Here is a 19,780-nt window from a genome sequence, read left to right as displayed (position 1 = left end):
TTCATGTAGTCATGTGATGATCATGCCTATGTTCTCATAATTTTAATTTGAAATTTTACAATTTTTGGATCAAATTAAAAAGTAAATCTTTGCCATATACCCATCCTATACACAGTCTGTAGTGACTTTCTTCCTCCACTGCTAGTCACTTTCCCACTTTGTCCTTAGCCAGAACCTCAGTTAGTTGGATTTAGCCAGAATTTCAACCCTGAAGGATCTGATCTCCTGGATGTCTCACTTCATGAAGTTGCTATAACATTTCATTTGTTTCTACCACTTGAACATGTCAGTCATACAAGAGAAACCCTGGCTTCCAGATATAATCTTCCCTGCTACCACTGTAGTATAAGCTCCTATTTTCCTGCTGTTGAGATCAGTTGCCCTAACCAACACAGGAACCTTTTTTCTCTATTTGTAGAGTATCATGAAGAATTCCATATAACCAGGGGGAAATCTCAACTTCCAGTTCACAAAACCATTGTTGGGTCCCTTGGTAGGAACCATTTTCACTGTTGAGGCTTCTAAACCAAAATCCAGTGTCATGAGTAAAGCAAAAACACTTTGCCATTGAATCATTAGATGTAATACTGAGAGTTCCCAATTTCACTTTAATACTCCAGTTCCTGAACCCATGTATTCTGGCTAGGGGAGAAAAAGCATCATATATTGGTCACTGGTTTAGTATCTGAATTTCCTATTATTCAGCCTTATAAGGTGTGGTATTCTAATTGGAACTAATTGCTCAAGCAATACATACTTGTACATTTAGTTCCTGCTTGATTCCAATTTTGTATCTAGTACAGCTGCTTGATGATGGAGTATTGCTATGAATACCTGACTTTAAATAATACCAAATTCAACTTAGCATCTATGGGCATATAGTTCTTGGTGTTCTACAACAAGGAAGTCATTCACTCTGTAGTGAGAACAAACAGCATAAGCAAATCTTTTTTCTATAAGGGATCATATATGCTCATCAAGGAAGGTATGACTTTCTCCCCAAACCCAAGGGCCCTCCTTTGTGATTTTCTTACTAGGGTTAGCTACAGGCTTCATATTGTGTACTGTTAAGCTCCAAGAACATTGGATCTTATAGTCATAATATCCAGGTAGCAGAACTTCTTGTTCACCGACTATACCAGCTAGAGATGTGTATACAGTACACTACTCTGGGCCCTTCTCAGAGTTTATGGCCTTAAGATCTCTCAATGTATGTATTCAAGAGATAAACAGAGTGGATTTTTATTACCTCAGATATTCACAGAAGGCCATCAAGCACTATATATTTTCATTAATGATAGGAAATATAAACCAAAGCAACTTTTCTTTCACTTTGGAGGGTTCTTCAACCATGCAAAGACCCAGAAACACCCCAAGTATATCTGGCATCTGAATTGTTCAATTCTCTTTCTGAAATGTATGTATTTTGCCAGGGCCTTCAAAACCCCTGCCATATCAGCATGGTATCCTCAGTGCAGTGCATGAGCGTGATGCCCTGTGAAAGACTTTGATGATCGGAATGCTATGAGCTCAATAATGGCTCAGTCCAAACAAGTTGACAAGCCTTAAATCTCCTGGGTGAATGTAAACTGCTTCATGTTATCCTTATTGAGGCAGCAAAAAACAACAACAACAAAAAAACGCTCCCAAATCAGAATCTGCTTAACAAGTATCAAAGGCTAACATCTGGAATGGCAGCACTGTGTACTTACAAACACTGCCTCATTAAGTTTATGATACTCTTCAGAATCCTTCCTTCTTCTGCACAGGTCAAATAGACAAATTTATTGGGCATGTGATAGGAGTTTCCACCTCTGCATAAGTCAAGACTTCCATCTGACACGGAGCTCTCTAAGTCTTCCAGGAGAATATATAGATCGAGGCACTTTGGGAAGGCTGAGTTTATAGGAGCAACTGCCCTGAACTACTGGGCCACACAGGTAGCATCTTGGTGCTTCTGACAAGATTAAGAATTTATAAAAGTAGGAAGCCTTTGAACAGCTGCAGGATGAGTGAGAACCATGCCACCTCTGCCACAATCTGCACCAACAAAATGCATGCTCGTGCCCTGCTTCTCTTCTTCTGTGCCTCTTCTAAATCAGGGTCTCAAATGATTGGATCTGATTGGCAGAATGCAAATCATATCAAAACCCTAATTACAGACAAAACTGGGAAATTTATTTCTAGCTCTCCAGTCCCTGAAATACAGGAGGGTGTGTTAGAACAGATAATAATGTCATGGGTGTTTGACAAGTCCTTCCACGGTGTCCACCACAATAGCCTAGAGTAAAATGCTGTTTGAGCCCTGACCTCCTTATCAGCCTCTCTCAAGAGTTCCACTGTATTTACAGAAAGGCAAATGTCAGTTAAGATATAAGGAAGAAGATAAACCATTTTTATAAAGTTGTTCACAAAATTTTACTTACCTAATGGTTATATACTTAGTTTTTGCTCTCACGTGAACTTTAGTCATATTGGGGAGACAATAGTTCATAGCCATATTAGGGAAAATCTCTCTGATGAAATTTTATTCTCAACAGTGTTCTCTAATAGGACTCTACTACCTCTAGAAAAACAGATTTCATTTACAGTATTTAACTTTTCAAGGGTCAGTGAATTAACCTTATATAAACTTCAGTGCTTTATATTATCATCCTATGATATAATAACTTTTAACCATATTGAGTACTTACTAGGTGCCTGGCACTATGTTAACCATTTTTTTATTGTATTAACATGTACAGCAATTTTAGGAAGTAGATGCTATGACAGTTACCATTTTACAACTGCCGAACCTGAAACTTAAAAGCTGATGTACATTGCTAGTATAAGTCAATAAGCAGTGGAGGTGGGTTTTGACTCAGGTAGGGTTGGATTCAGATTCTGCAAACCTAGCTCAGTCACTACAGTCCCTTTTATTTTACTGTGAACTCTTTCTTCACTTTAAGTTATCCCATTAAGAAGCACTGAGAAAGGAGATAAGTAAACATTTAGAGAATTAGCAAAATACTCAACAGAGGTTCCATAGAGCTTAGAGTACTCTAGATATAAAGAGTACTCTTTCTTTTAGACACAAACCAAAATGTAAAAAATCAGAAAATAATAAATGGTACTGGAGAGTTATGAAGGGTGTGAGTCTTAGCCAATTACATATTTCAGAAATAACAAGATAAATAACTGATTTCTATGGTAATATATTGATATGGTTTTATGATTAAGTTGGTAAGTTGATTTAGAAAACTATTACTGATATGTCCCCTAGTGCAAGGGATATAAAGGAAAAAAATAAACAAATGGGAATACATCAAATTAAAAAGCTTCTGCCTGGATAAGGAAAACATCAGCAAAATGGAAGGGGAACCAACCATGTGAGAAAATATATTTGCCAATGATACCTCAGACAAGGGTTTGATCTACAAAATATATATAAAAAACTCATAGGACTCCACTACAGAAAGACAAACAATCCAATTAAAAATGGGCAGCAAAGGATCTGAACAGACATCTCTCCAACAGGGACATACAGAGGGCCCAGAGATATATGCCCACACAGGATGCTCAGTATCACTAGCTATCAGAGAGATGCAAATTAAAACCACAGTGAGATACACTTTGCACCAATCATAAACAAATAAGAGTGGCCATCATAAACAAATCAACAAACAATAAATGCTGGCAACGTTGCGGAGAAAAGGAAACTCCAATACACTACTGGTGGGAATGCAGACTGGTGCAGCCACTGGAAAACAGTATGGAATTTCCTCAAAAAAACTAAAAATAGAACTGCCTTTTGACCTGGCAATTCCACTTCTGGGATTATACCCTAAGATTCCTGAAATACCAATTCAGAAGAACCTATGTAGCCCAGTGTTCATAGCAGCACAACTTACAATAGCCAACTGCTAGCAAGAGCCTAAATGCAAGAGTAAATGAGTGGATCAAAAAAAAAAACTGTGGTACATTTAGACAATGGAATATTATGCAGCAGAAAGAAAGAAGGAACCCCCATTCTTCATGACAGCATGGGTGGTACTGGAAAGCATTATTCTAAGTGAAATAAGCCAGGTGGTGGAAGACAAATACCATATGATTTCACCTATAACAAGAACTTAATGAACAAAAAGCAAGTGAGCAAAATAGAATCAGAGACATGGAAATAAAGAAAAAACTGACAGTGACCAGAGGGGAGGGGGCAAGGGCATAACAGAGGAAAGAAGGGGAAGGGTCAAGTCAAGGAACATGTATAAAGGACATATAGACAGCCCTGGCTGGCATAGCTCAGTGGACTGAGTGCAGGCCTGCAAACCAAAGAATTGCAGTTTGATTCACAGTCAGGACATGTGCCTGGGTTGTGGGCCAGTTCCCAGCAGGGAATGCACGAGAGGTGACCATACATTGATATTTCTCTTCCCGTCTCTAAAGATTAATAAAATCTTATTTATTTATCTTATTTATTAAATACACATTTAATAAATAAATGTATATTTATTAATATATATTTATATTTCTCTTCCCTTCCTCTCTAAAGATAAATAAATAAAATCTTTAAAAAAGACACATGGACAAAGACAATGGGGGGGCGAGAATTAAAAATGGCAGGTGGGGGTGGGTAGGGAAAGGGACAGTAATGGGGGGAAAATCAGTGCCACTGTAATTGAACAACAATTTAAAAAACTAAAAGATGTTTTCCTACAAAGAAAGAAAACTTCTTAATAGCTAGTATTGCATGTCCAGAATTATAATAAAAATTGCTTTTGAATTCTATAATTCATTACTTATTGTCATTGATTAATGTTAAGTTAAAATACATCATTAATATGTCAATTTGAGAAATAACCTACATTTCATAAAGTTCACCAGAGACATGTTTCATTTAATTATGTTAATCATTTAAACATTTGTATATAAAATCAATGTCTTCTTATGCTTCTCATGTCTAATATGCTTTTTAAGTTCATATGGAACAATCACAAGGTAGATGCTGTTTCTGGGTTTGAGATTCTCCTTGAAGCCTCCTTTCTCCCAGCTATTTTAAAGAATATATTTAAAGACCTTCCAGCTACAGTTATATATACATTTAATGTGATTAATAATCAAGTGGCTTTTTCCTTAATAATTAAATGTGAAATAGTTTATTGTCTCCCACTGTTCTTTTTATTTTATTTAATAGTGAGTACTTTTGTTTCCTCTAGATAAAAAATTTAGAGCCTCTCATTTTTTTTCTCCTCACTCCTGGCTTTTGACTTGTGGGGAATAGAGAAGTCCTCCCTCCCACCTGTCCCTCTCCAGCGTGGAGGTAGGACGCAATAGTATGTCAATACCTCCCCCTCCGACATCTCCAAACCTCTCTTTTCCACCCTTTTTTATATCTCTCTCTATATATACATTTACATATACATGCACACATCTATATCTAGTGGCTAAGGCTTAAGAGTCTTGTTTTGTCATCTCTATTTATTCTGTATGTAGTCTTACCATCTAAACGATTACATCCTCTTTTGATACTTAGCTAAAATTTCCATTTTAATACCTTGTCATACAATTCAAAATATTAATTGCTACCTAAATTTTATTAATTATTATGACATATATTTCATACTTTTTCTTGAGACCTAGAATTATGTTGACACTTTTTTACTTCCCACAGCCTGGAGCTCAGTGGTGAAGTCTTAAAAAATGCCCACTAAGCATACAGTGCCCAGCAGAAGTAACGCCTGCATGAGTGTGGTTGGTAGGGTAATAATATGGGTCTAACAATTTATAGTTTTAATTTGAACATTTCACCTAAAATATGTGGTGTGCTTGAGTGTGATATTGTTATGTTACAGAATTACATACTAATGATTTTATAATAAAAGATTTTGTTAAAAACAGAGGTGTTATTTTTCCCAGACCCTGTATTTTAACCCGACTTGATAAAAAGTAAAAACCTGCCCCTGCCTGCTGGTGTGGCTCAGTGGACACAGTATAGCCCACAAATGAAAGGGTTGCCAGTTCAATTCCCAGTCAGGGCACATGCCTGGGTTGTGGGCCAGGTCCCCAGTAGTGGGTGTGTAAGAAGCAACCACACATGGATGTATCCCTCTCTCCCTCCTTTCCCTTTTCTCTAAAAATAAATAAATAATTTTTTTAAAAGTAAAAACCTATTCATTTTTATCCTCAGTTTCAGGTACAGCATTATGTCTCTCAGAGTCTGGTAACCCTGGGAAATTGCAGCTTGTTAAGAAAATCTGTAATATCTCTGCTTCTATCAGAAGTAAATAGCTTCATTGATGATCTGGATGCCATCAATCAGGTACTGGAAACTATAACTTTCCTTTATTGTTAATACAGCTGTAGTCTTTTCCTCCCTGTCTCCACACTTCTTGCAAATCTGATATTTTAGTTATTACCTTATTTCTAATGTATGCAAATATTACTGCCTACTGAAATTATAGAAATATCATTCAGAAAAATGTTTTCAAAGTATAACATCTTGTCATCTGTACTTGTATGTGTGTATCAGTGGTGCCCCTGGTGACAGCAGCGGAATGCCTAGGTGCGTGTCCTGAAATCTCCACACAGGTAGCATGTGCCTACAGCAAAGCAGTAAGAGCAAAGGGTGCTAAGTGCAGCACAGCCTCTGACCAGGGTTCTTTCTCCTAATTGCTTGTGAGAACCATCTGGCTAACTTTTAAATATCTTGTTGCCAAGCTAAATACTACTCATATTACCTGGAGGTCTCTGTGGTTAAGGCTGTCCAGGTGATTACAGTGTGTACCTGAGGCTGAAAACCAGGGTTCTAAGCCCTTTTATATGTGCCAGGTCTTATATCACTGTTGATGAATATGTCTGAGGAGCAGCAGTCATTCCCCTATTTTACTGCTGAATGTGGTATGTATTCATTTTGTTGGCTCATTTAATATTATTGTTGTTTCTATGGTAGAATTAAGAACAAGTAAAGGAAATCAGAAACAGGTAGAATGTTTTGGTAAAGAGGAAAATTAATAATAAAACATATACATACATATATATATAGATATATATAGATATAGATATATATAGAGATATATATATAATTCCAAATAGTTTTTAACCAAGTTCTTTTATTTAAGTTCTCTATATTGAATGACATATTCCAAAAATATTATATAACCTAATTGAATTCACTGTATAACTGGTAAATCATCCAGTTGGAAATTTTTTCAAGTGACTACTAAATGATAAATACTCTTAAGAACTCTGTTAGATAACTTTTTAAAAGTAATTGCTGCCAATCTCAAGGACCTAAAAGTCAATTTCAGAAAGAAATAAGGTATATATATATAGTAATTGGGAAAAAATGAAGCGTTGAAACACATAGTGCTGTTTGCAGGAACTCCAAGATCAAGGAAGTGATCAAGGTAGGTTACAAGTCCCTGAAAGACTCCATGGGAAAGGAATAACTTGAAAAATGCCTTTGAGTTGGAAAAGAGAGAATAAGAGAATATAGAAGCACCAGGTGTTTTTGTAAAAATGTATGTCAAGGATTCTGAGGAAACAGGTGAGGTCATGGCATTTAACAGGAAGTACTGCAGAAAATTAGTTTAATCTAATGAGATTATTTGTGTGGTGAATAAAAATCTACAGAAAATAACTTTTATTTAATTTTCATAAAATTCCATGAAGCAGCCCTGGCTGGTGTAGCTCAGTGGATTGAGTGCAGGCCTTCGAACCAAAGGATCATGGTTCGATTCCCAGTCAGGGCACATGCCTGGGTTGCAGGCCACTTCCCAGTAGGGGACACATGAGACACAACCATACATTGATATTTCTCTCCCTCTCTCCTTCTCTTCCCCTCTAAAGATAAATAAGCAAAATCTTTTTTAAAAACTCCATGAAACAGTTATAATTTTACCTAGTTTACAGATAAATCAAACCTCAGAGCAGTTAACAACTTGACCAAGATGGCAGAAAGAACATATGCTAAAGATTTAACTCAAACCTTAGTTTTATGATTGTTATGCCACTAAGATAATACAAGAACAGTAACTACTTTTCTGCTGGTAATATGTGTTAATACATAAACTTTCCCCATCAATTCTTCTAATATCCCATCAAGATATTATTATTGTTATTTAAAGACAAGGAAACTATTCGTTAACTTCAGCCAATTGATGTCTAAAAGGATGCATGAAGAGCTATGGAATTGTAAGGAGGGCTGAAGAGACTCCAGGCCTTGCTTTCATGAATGACTCCCATAACCACAGAGCAGAATTTAGCTACCAAAGGAATTGCTGCCTTTGCCATAATGGCCTGTAAGCTGCCTGTTGAGGCAGCAAACAGCTGCTGCTACAGAGTGTCCAGAGAAGAGTCTGGCTGCATTGTAAACTGAGGAGTAGATGTCCTGTACCTGTCCCACTCTGAATCAGTTTCAACTACAAAGTTTTTGTGAGTGCATTTGTATCTGAACCAACAACATACTCAGAACCCTAGCAGCGAGGAAGTATGGAAAACACAGTTCTTTGTTTTTTCAGCTTTTTCACTGTAAAAAGATGATAGAATTACTATTGATGTAGTGAGTCCAAGGTGTCCCTTACATAAAAGGATCAGAGATTCAGTAACATGCTGGTAAGAAATGGAGTCAGAGTAAGGCAGTGGGTGTGAATATAGCGATGCCATTTATTTGGGATACTCATGCAGTGAATCTTCCACAAGCAGCAGTAATCACTGGATATAAGAGGTGTTATCCAAAGGACTCAAGGGAAGAGTTAATGTGAAGGAGAGAGGAGAATCAGTGGGAACATTAATATTGTAAAACTAAGAGCAAGGGAAGATGTTATCACCAAAAAGAATTAGGTAGCTGAGAGGGAGTGCCTATTTCTAAACCAAGTAAGTTGAGTTTGGATATTTTGAAGTTAAGGAAATATTGAAGTAATATAAATGTAGGCAGATAGAAATATGAAACTAAAACTCAAGAGAAAAAGGGTCATACATTGAAACTTGAGAAATATCATCATATGGCAATCATGAAATCATAGAAACAGAACAGGAACACTCAGAAAAGTAAGGTGAAATGGAAAGGTAGATATACAAACAAGAAAATAAGACAAGTTAGACTTTATATGTTAGATGGTTATTATAAATCTCAAGACAAAATGGTTTAAAAATTTCATCAGATATAAATAATATATCCTTATTATATATAATACAGATTTTGCAGGAAAGTGTACATAAAAATATAAATATGGAAATCATTCTTCAAATTTTATATTTTCTTTATATCTCTTGCACAGAGTTATTTGCTCCCCCCAAAATATTGATGTTATATAGTACATTGTTTTGTATTCTGCTTTCCTATTAAGAAAATGTGATGTTTTTTAGGGGCTCAAAAGTATTTTATGATATTCCTCTTCCTTAAATTATTTAGTCTTTTGTTGGACATCGAGGTTGTTGCTGTATGGATTTTGACCTCTGATATAAAATTAAATCATTTTCTGAAACTAATGGCAATATTTCAGAAGTTGATTTTATTTGAATTAACTACATTCAACTCTTATTGGTAATTTGTATTCCAGATTTGCATGTAAAGATGATATATTAGAGAATGTATATAAAATGTCTAATTATTTTAATACAATTTCTCAGAAAGTATGAAAAATAATTTTAAATGTCATGAAAATATACTGTTAACAGTATCCTTCCCAGTAGCAAAAACCTGAACACATATATGAGTTAGAGAATTAAAGACAAAAGGCAATACTGAATTATGATTGTAGAGAAACAAACATGATGTGAGCCCTGTGATGGGCGTGAATTTGGGGGTGGGGCCCTTTCTGGCTAGGTGGAGCCTAGCCAAGTCATGGCAGCTTCCCAACCTGAAGGGGCAGACCTAGGAGCTCAGGAGCACTGGTGTCAGGGTAATGCAGAGAAGAAAACTGAAGAGGAAGAGCTCAAGAAATTTGTAGAGGTTTGTTGATTGTTGAATACTAACCTGCACGTGTGCAGAAAGACACTTCACAAGGCCAAGTGAAGACAAACTACTCAGTAAAGAACTACTACAAACAATCTATGAGCTGAACAATGGCCAGAGCTCACACAGTGCTTAAGGCAATCTTAATTCTATCTAGACATATTGGCAATACTTTATCTAATACTGGGCATTTGGTGGAGACCCTAACAGGTCACACCTTAGCAGTAGGGTTGGTGATTTATAGTCCTGGGATAATATAGTCTATGCTGAATGGGTCCTAACACAGCCTTCTCAAGGCTTATAAACAAGCCTTGAGAGGATCTTGCTGATTCACAGCTATATTAACTGCATGCTAGAACAGTATAACATGGAACCTCAACAACATGCTATCTTCAGTGTCTCATAGCCATTCAGAAATCACAACATGTGAAGAAGAATGTACAACTCATAAACATGAGAAAAAAATCAATTAATGAAAATATAACCAGAAATGACAGAGCTAATGGAATCAGCATGCAAGTACCAAAATAGTTATTATAAACATGTTAAAAGAAAACACGAATAAAGAGGGGAAAATAGGTAATTACAACATAAAAATAATATATGTTACAGCTGTTAAACAGTATTCTTAAAATTTCATATATGTTTATGTAAAAAAGGGGTTTTACATATACTTTTTTGTTTAAAGTAGAAAACTATTAAATTTTAATATTTATGTACTATCATTTAATTCCCCCAACTATACAGTGAAATAATGCTAGGATCAGAATTAGATAGTTTAAATAGCCAGCCCAGAGTCACGGTAAACATCACCAGGTTATTGAACCCAGGAAGTCTGACTCTAGAGTCTAGAAGATAAACTATACATATTTTCCAGAGAATATGTATATTTTCTGGAAATACATTTTAGTTCTTTGGTTCTTTAGTTCTTTGTATTTCACTGACACTGTTTTATATTTTAATTTGCCTTCTGCAGCTGGTATATATATTGTCCCACTTATTATCTGTAGAAGTAAAACTATTGTGGTAACACTTGTTGATTTCAATATATCATTCATATATAATCTACTGTGAACCAGATTTTTGAGAAAGTATATATGTATTATCTTGTCATCCTTTGCTATAGCTGTGTTTATTTGAAGCTGTTTTCTTAGGTCTTGAAAATTTTTTTATGTAATGCTGAGGGTAAAGCTTTACTAATATCTTGACAAATATGTATTTTGTATTACCCTGCTTGGAGTCTTTAACAATTAATTAAAATTAAGAGTTTTGCCCTGGCTGGGCAGCTCAGTGATTGGAGCATTGTCCTGTACACCAAAAGGTTGGAGGTTCTATTCCCAGTAGGGGAACATACTTAGCTTGTGGTCCAGTACCTGGTCGGGGCGTGTACAGGAGGCAGCTGGTCAATATTTCTTTCTCACATCAATGTCTATCCATCTATCTGTCTCTCTCTCTCTCTTTGATTTCCTCTCTCTCTAAAATCAACAAACACATCCACAGGTGAGAATTTAAAGAAAATAAGACAGTAGCTATCATTCTTTTTGGAGTGACAGAATCTTTTCCTCATGATTATTGTATATTTACCATCCTGTGACAAAATCACCTTGGTTTTCTATTTATTATGAAAATAACTTTGAAAAAGTGGCCCCTGTAGGATTTCATAGACTGCTGGCATATAGATTTTCTAAAAGCCTACCTTCTTTGGCTGTTAGAAAACTGAGAACAAAATCAAGACATTGATTTTTAATTTCTCAATTATTATGCCATTGGGACAGTATTGCAAAATTTTGTAATTCCTTCTTTAAGTGGCTTTCTTCTTTTTAGATAAGATTTAAGCAGTTTCCTTATCTAGGAAAGCCAGGGTGTGACTATCTCTATAAAAAGAAGACTTGTTTTTAGCAAATTCTGTTTTGTTTTTAAGAATTTTATTAATAAGTTTACAGGTTTCTCTAGATACCTAGATGGTATGCAGTTTTCACAGATGATTCTGGCCTTATGATCAGGCATTGCTATTTTTTTTTTACTATTGAAAGTTGATTTATTAGTGTATTTTATTTTCAGATTTTAACAAAAGTAGTGTTTTGTTCATGTGGAAAGGTAATATGGAAAAAGAAGCATGAATGATTCATTTATCTTTATATCAGTATTAAAGAATCTGAACTCTAGTCCCAGCTCCAGTCTCATTAACCAACCAGTTGCCTTGAGGTGGTGGTAAGTTGGAAGGTGGCCAAGATAGCGTTTTATGAAAAACCTAAAATCAAGAGAAAGTTTCTGTGTTATGTCAAGTAAAATCAGATAGCAGAAAGACCAGAACAAGGCACAAGGTAGATAATACAGAGGTTCAGTGGGGTTGTCAAGGCTCAGCCCTGGCAAAATAGCTGCTGACACTGAGCAAACTCATAATTGGATTGAACCCTGTGAATCTGAGACATCTTATTCATTACCAGATTTCCTGAGAAAGGCAATCACAGGGCACAGAGGAAATAGAAAGAAAGAGATGTGGGACATCCTGTGTGGTTCCCAAGGTCCTTGTTTTGAGACATTATCTCTGTCCTCAAAAAACGCATGAGGTCCTCATGTGAGCTTTTAGAAATGTTTCTTGCAATCAAGGATCTTTAAGTTGTTACAAATCTCCACATTATGACCCAGATAATTTTACATCTTATGTGACCATCTCCATGAAGCAGTGTTTCATAGATTGAGTTTATTTAGTGTAAGTAATTCTTTAGCTAGCAACTTTCTACTAAGGACATTCAATAGATGAAATTTCCTCCTAAGAGCAACTAGCAGGAGGTCCACTTGAGGAGGAGATAGGCCTCATCCTCAGGCTCCTTTTCATTCTCCCCCCCCCCCCCAGCACATCCCAAGTCTGTACCACCAGCTTTATCTCCTTCCTTCCAACTTGCTGTCAAGTTCCTGGGGCCACCCTGTGCTAGGAGAGCAATTTTCAACCTTTTCATTTCATGGCACACATCTAAAATTCTGCAGCACACCAAAAAATACTTTACTAGTCTGACAAAAAACAGGTATAATTTTGATTCATTCATACCTGACAGTTATTTTGGGGTTGGCTGTTGTCGTTTTTTAATTTGACAATCAAAGGGAAAAGAGGTCAGTGCCCCTGACTAAATAGTCAGATATTGCATGTTTTAAAAATTCTTGGAGCACATCAGTTGAAAATCACTGTGCTAGGAGATGTTTATGGAACCGAGTGATCTGAGGAAGAAAATTGCTTTAAGAAGGTATGTTTCAATTGTTGGCATGGTGAATAGGTTTATGGTATTTCCCTCAAAAATATGTGTGACTTATAACAAATAAAAGATGAATACTAAGATTATGTAACGAACTATGCATTGATAAGAAAAAGAGATAACCAAGCCAATAGAAAAATAACTAACAATGTGAAAAGGCACTTTAATAGAAGAGGAAAGACTAAAGGAAAACCTAACGTGATGCTCAACCTCAGCAGTACCATGGAAATGCAAAATTACAAAACCTAAGATGTTTCACGATTTCCTGGTTAGATTGACAAATTTTTTAAAAAGTTAACTTGACATCAATAGCAGGCGTTAGTGATTTTGGGAAAGTGGACTTCGTCACTGGGTAAAGTTAACGATGTATATTCTCTAAGATACAGCGGGCCTGCTGTCTCTGTACTGCGGAGACCTGTATAATGTTGTAGATTTTATTTAACGTCTTTGTAATAGTCAAAAATTGGAAATAACTGTCTATTTTTAAAAGATTGCTGGAAATGTTATATCAAAAATGAATATTATGTAGCAGTTAAAATGAATGTTAGGTCTTCCTGTATAACAGTTAACTTTTGAAAGCATCATGTTGAGTTATAAAAGAGAATGAAGTATCCAAGGAGGAAAGATACTCAGATGTACAGTTTTGAAAGTTATATATACAAAACTGTTCATACACACACACATACACACACACACACGGCACTCTTTCAGTATATCCATTCTTTCAAAATTTCTTTTGAAGATTCAGAATCTGAAGTACATGTGAGAAAATATTAATAGGTGTAGAAAATATACAGGGTCGAACAAAGGTAGGTTTGTGAAACAGTTCATTCTTGTACTACTGTTTGTTAATTATTGTATTTACTGTACTGTTTTCCGTACAAACAACTGTAAACCTACTTTGACCTGCCCTGTATTGTGCGTACCAAGAGCTATGTATTTTTGCATTATGAAATATTTTTATGTTGAAAAAAATTTCAGAATTAAAAGTATAAAATAGATTCTAAAAGAAAAAGTCTCCTTGCATATCAGAACTAGATTAATTTAAAATGAAATCTCAGTGTTTAATGGAAACCTTACAGAAGTGTTTTTCTCCTTTATAGAGTTCATACCTTTATCTAATCGGCATGTTTCTGGGTACAGTGGCCAAACTATTAAAAACGAATAATGCTTTGGAATACTGATAAGGATGAGCTGAAGTCTGCATTCAGAGTATTATGCACATATTTATATTAGATACTTCAGAAGCCTGGTATTTACAAAGTAGATAAAATTTCTACATAAAAATAGATTTTAAAAATTAGAATGAAAGCATATTAGCAGAAGAAAAACTAAAACATTCTGCTGCTCACATAAGAAAGCATTTTTGCTTTATAGATGTCTTTTTAACTTATTAAATAAAATAAAAGTGAAGCAATTCATTTATAAAAAAAGAACATGAAAATTGAAGACTCTAAATCTGGAATGAGTTTGTATATACTTTCTCCAAAGTAAACTAATTTTTTTTATCAGGGCAAAATGTAGAATACCATAAATATTTTTTTAGAATACCATAAATATTTTAATAAGGTAAAGAGAAAAATAATCATCACCTGAGCAAGAAACAGCTGACCCATTTCAGTTGAGAGGGGAACTACATTACTTTCTGAAAGTATACATATTTGGATCCTAGTAAAATCTAGAAAGCCTGGCTTGTTAGCAGCACTCCATCAGGGAGAACAGAATTTACATCAAACTGTGCTCAAATGGACAACATAGAGATTAGTGGTCATTTTTGTTTAACAAGAATGTGAGAGAAAATCCTGATAATGACCTCTGTTTTAGATTAGTGACACTTCTCCTTTATGGGTGTTTTTGATGCAAATAATAAAATATTAGATAAGGATTGAATGCAGCTTAGAATTCCCCAAAGTACATGATTGGTCTACCAGGGGTATCCACCCCATGGCCTGCAGGCCCCATGCTGCTCAGGATGGCCATGCTGCCCAACACAAAGTCATAAATTTATCTGAAACATTATTAGATTTATTTCCTTAGTGTGCGTGTATTCAATGTGTGGCCCAAGACAACTCTTCTTCCAGTGTGATCCAGATATGCCAAAAGTCTGGACACCCCCAGAAACATTTCTACATTGTTGAAAGTCTTTCTAAAGCTGCTGTTTAAAAAGAAAATATATGAGCTCAGCTAGCAACAAAGGTGAAATTAGCTAGGACGTATGCCACATAGAGGGTCATTCTTTTTAAGAAAAGCCTCCAAGTTAAATCACTGTGCCTGAGAGCATGAGCTTTTGAATCAGATGCCAGGTGAAAATGCTGTGTGACCTCTGAAGTAGTCTGTCTTACCTACAAATCAAACCTGAAGGCTCCAGAATGAATTACAAATATATAGGCAGTACAGACCAGAGGAACATGTTAAATTAACCATGAGGGTACACTTGGTAAAATCCTCATGTAGAGGAAAAACAACTCATTTTCTTCAAGTAGATTGCATTATAATGAGATGAGCAAGGAGAAAGGAAGGAGAAGCCTGTATCTTAAGAGACTAAAGAGACATATTAATCTGTTGGTGTATTCAGGGATTGATGAGCTAAGGTCTTTGGGCCATATCTGACCTGCCACCTGCTTTTGTAAATAAAGTTTTTTGGAGACCCAGCCATGCCTACTCATTTATGCCTTGTTTACGGCTGTTCTTGTACTAAAACAACAGAGATGAGTAGTTCCAACAGAGACCATATGCTCTGAAAAGTGTCAAAGATTTACTGTCTGGCTCTTTACAAAAATGGTTTGCCAGTTCCTGCTGTATATGAATTGTATTTGTAGCCTGATTTACAAACCAGATAATATAATCATTATGAGACCGTGGTGAAAGCTGTACACTGTATGATGATACTAAGGAATTATTTTTGTTAGGTGTGATATTATTCCAGCAATGTTTTAGATGTCCTCAGTTTTTAGAAATAAATATATAAATATTTAAGGATTAAATAAAGATAATAACCTTTTTAAGCATCAAATTTTCTCCTCTTAAATTACTGACAATAGTATTATCAGTTACAGTTTTTGTGGGTCTCATTAAATAATCTGTATTTTCGTTTAACAAAATTTACATTGTAAGTGTCCGGTGGCTATTGGCTGCTATTATTGTTACTATTTAACAAGACATATAGCTTAAAATACAAAAGTCCACAGACATTAATATGCATATATAAAAAATTAATGATATTAGAACCATTTTCAAGAACAGTTTCCCAGGTATTGTGTTTGACAACTGATGGTTCCTAAACCATATTCTATAGAACACAAGTATGGGTAACCACAAAGATTTTTGTTTTACTCAAGGAATGTAAGTTTGTAATGTTCATCCTCCTTTCAGCATAAAACTTGGACAAATATTTAAGAAACACTTTGAAGAGATACCCAGATTAGTCTGGTTGTGATATCTGAATGTCCTCGTGTGACAGTGTCACTGAGCACGTGGAGGTGGTTGAAAGATATGTCATTGGAAAGCATGAAATAAATTATGCTTGTTTATAATTCTGCTTTTGCATAATAAAATTTTAAATTCTTAAAATTCTAAACCCAAACTTTGACTTAGGATGCTGGATGGGACAGAATAAGCCACTGTAGTCTCTCCCTTTCCCCCTGCTGATTAAACTAAAAACATTGAAAAAATACAAAAACCTGAAGATTCTGAAGTTTAAAAAAAATAGCATGTAAATTGTTGAGGACAAAATTTGAACAAAAACACCAAATGAAATATGTTTCCCATTTTTTTCCTCTTTCATCTCTGGCATATGATCTGTGGTCAGTGCCACTCAAGGAACTATATAGTGCCTGAGGGCAGCAAATGCTTGGACGGAAACATGTCTCTCTGGCAACTGGACTGGGAATGCAGCATTTCTGAGCTGGAGGGTACCGTGGGAATCCTTGCGATGTTGGTTTAGGTTTTCTCTCCAGTCCCTTCAATAGTGATCAAGGTCATGTACCTATGCACCGGCAGCATGAACGGTAAAACCTCTTGGAAAAACCTACTTTCCTTGGCAAGAAGTGAGAAGAAGCAGGAGAGGAATGGGGATGGAGTGGGGGAACAAACATAAATTCTGACTCTCCTAGATTTTACGTGTCATGGGTTGTTTTTTTTCCATTTCTAAGGCTGTTTCACTTAAGTTTCTGAGGTGATGAGATGATTTAAAAAAGGATTACTTAGCTTTTTAGAAACCTGGACTTATTTGAAATAAATGCTTTGTGGTTGAGTGCCATGTGATGACTATTTAAAATAAATCACCAACACACTGTTTCTGAGGAGCTTCCATGTAGATGATTTTGCTGAGAAGTTAACACTGGATCAATAACTGAATGTTTTGTTTTACTTTTGTGTAATAGGAAAATTTCTTTAAATCAATCCAAGATTCCTTATTTTGTAAAATTTTATCTATTATCATATAATTCTCATTAAGTGTTTAGTAATTTTAATTATTCTTTTTCTGTTTCAATTCAGAGTCATAGGCCTGCTCAGAAAAACCAACCAGGGAGAAAGTTCTAAAGATGTAGACAGGCTATTCTCTTAAAATGTATTAGAGAACAAATGGCCCTGGCCAGTGTGGCTCACTGGCTTAGGTTAAAGTGTCGTCCCATCACTAAAAGGTTGCCAGTCCATCCCCAGTCCAGGCCCATATGGGAGGAAATTAATCAATGTTCCTCTCTCGCATGGATGTTTCTTTCTTTTTCTTTCTCTCTTCCTCTCTCTCAATTAAAAAAAAGCAATGAAAAAAATGTCCTTAGATGAGGATAAATAAATAAATAAAAATCTAGTAAAGAACAAGTGGTTCAAAAGAACCATTTCAGTCTCTGTCTAGGGGGCATAAGCAATGTATCAAAGATAAAGACCAGGATGAATTACCACTAAAGGACACACATTTCTATGTATTGAACTTCTGTTATAATGGTCCCCATGTTCTAATTTCAGATGCTATATTGAGGACACTATGACAATGCAACTCAAAGTATAAAAATGAATTAATTATTTTTTAAATAATCAGCTGACATTAAATAATCATTCATTTACTCATGATTTGCTTATGGATGAAAGCAGAAATGTGACAGAATTGGTAAAATGGGTGGAAAGAGAACACAGTGCTGGTTGGAAGCCCTGGGTTCTGTTCTAGCTTAACTAGTTTAGTACCTTTGGAAAATCTTTTCTTCTGAGCATAATTCTAAAATCAAATGCAGTTGTTGTTTAGTGGCTATGTTTCTTTGTTTGTTCATTTTAATTCCTAGGCAGTTGAATCAGACTTAGAGTGGCAGCCAGTCTAACAGGTGTTTTATGGATACTCTTCAGAGTGCATGAGATCACTCCCCTTTTGGCCATTGTACCACTTTAGTTTGGAAAGTGTTGTAAGTGTTATATGAAGTAGATCCCACACGAAGCATGGTGACATTACTGATGCTTATGTGAGTGGCTCATGAATTTGTGTTTGTCTTTCTCTTGACACAATCATTATGTATAGCTTTTGGAATCATGATATGAATAATTCTTTAAGGGTAGAATTCATGATGATAAAATATGTTCTAAAGTTTAGGTTTGGAATTCCTGGATATCTTTATGCCTGCAAACAAAGGCTCTATGTCTACACTGAAATGTCACAGTAACATGTCTTTCAAACCCTTCAAAACATAACTGAAGCCTTCCATCAATGCATAGTGAATTGGGGTTAATTTCTTCCCTCTTGAAAATACAGATGACTTCTTTTTCTCTAAAATTTATTAAAATTTCTAAGCTCTTTAAATTTCTGCTTAGTAATTCAGAAGTTTGCATCTTATGTTAAACAATTATGGAGTGAATACAAAACATTAAATAAATACATATGTCAATAATCAGTAATTTGATACATGTTTTTTATTCCAAAACTGGAATTATGTTGAATATATCAGAGTATATTTATTGTTATATTTATAACAGTGACCATGCCTGAATCTATCCCCCAGTCCCTGTCGCATGTTGAAGAAAGAAGTTAAAGGCAATGGTTTTATATTTTATAATATATTTATATTATATGTATTTAGTATAATATGTATTTATATTATATTGATAATAGAAAATGACAGGTAGTCCAAGACCTCTTTCCCTAGCCTCTTGGACAAAGCATCAGTACAAATGGCTTTAGGACTTATAACTACTTAACGTACAAGGAGTAAGACGGTCTATATAAATTTTAAAGTATTTGTGAACTTAATCTCTAAATCGTGAAGGTAAGTTTATGGCTCCAAATTTTCAGAAAGTCTTCCTTTTTTCCAATCCACTGGAACCAAGTAAAGCAGGCAAGAATTCATACTCTCCCTCTTTGAGTTTTGTTTTGTTTTGTTTTCCTAGTTCACCTACTAGACGACCTTTGATGGACTCATCCTTATGTGGGTACCTCAGTTCCAAAATCCCACCTTGTATAGGAAACAGCCTTTGTCTTCTATCCTGTGTAGAGGTAGCAAGTAAAACCCAAGATGCTGGTCAGCAAGGATTGGCAAAATCTCCTGATGGGACAGCTTCAGCACTGTCAAACAGCTCATCTCCTTGTGTTCAGTCTTATTGTTTCTCACTCCCAAAG

General features: G+C 35.4%; 1 protein-coding gene across 1 annotated transcript in view; it reads left to right on the top strand.

The window, feature by feature from the left end:
- MEI4 (meiotic double-stranded break formation protein 4) overlaps positions 1-19,780 on the top strand; it is a 141,288-nt gene that overhangs the window by 83,944 nt on the left and 37,564 nt on the right. The window contains exon 4 of the mRNA XM_037146551.2: positions 6,164-6,295. Coding sequence (XP_037002446.2) covers positions 6,164-6,295 — 132 coding nt within the window. The remainder of the gene's footprint in view (positions 1-6,163; positions 6,296-19,780) is intronic.

Source organism: Artibeus jamaicensis, unplaced genomic scaffold, assembly GCF_021234435.1.
Source record: "Artibeus jamaicensis isolate MK-2021 breed Jamaican fruit bat unplaced genomic scaffold, CSHL_Jam_final contig_387, whole genome shotgun sequence".
NCBI classification, from domain to species: Eukaryota; Metazoa; Chordata; class Mammalia; order Chiroptera; family Phyllostomidae; genus Artibeus; species Artibeus jamaicensis.
Note: the sequence above shows the minus strand (reverse complement) of the source record. Positions and strands in the feature narration are given on the sequence as shown.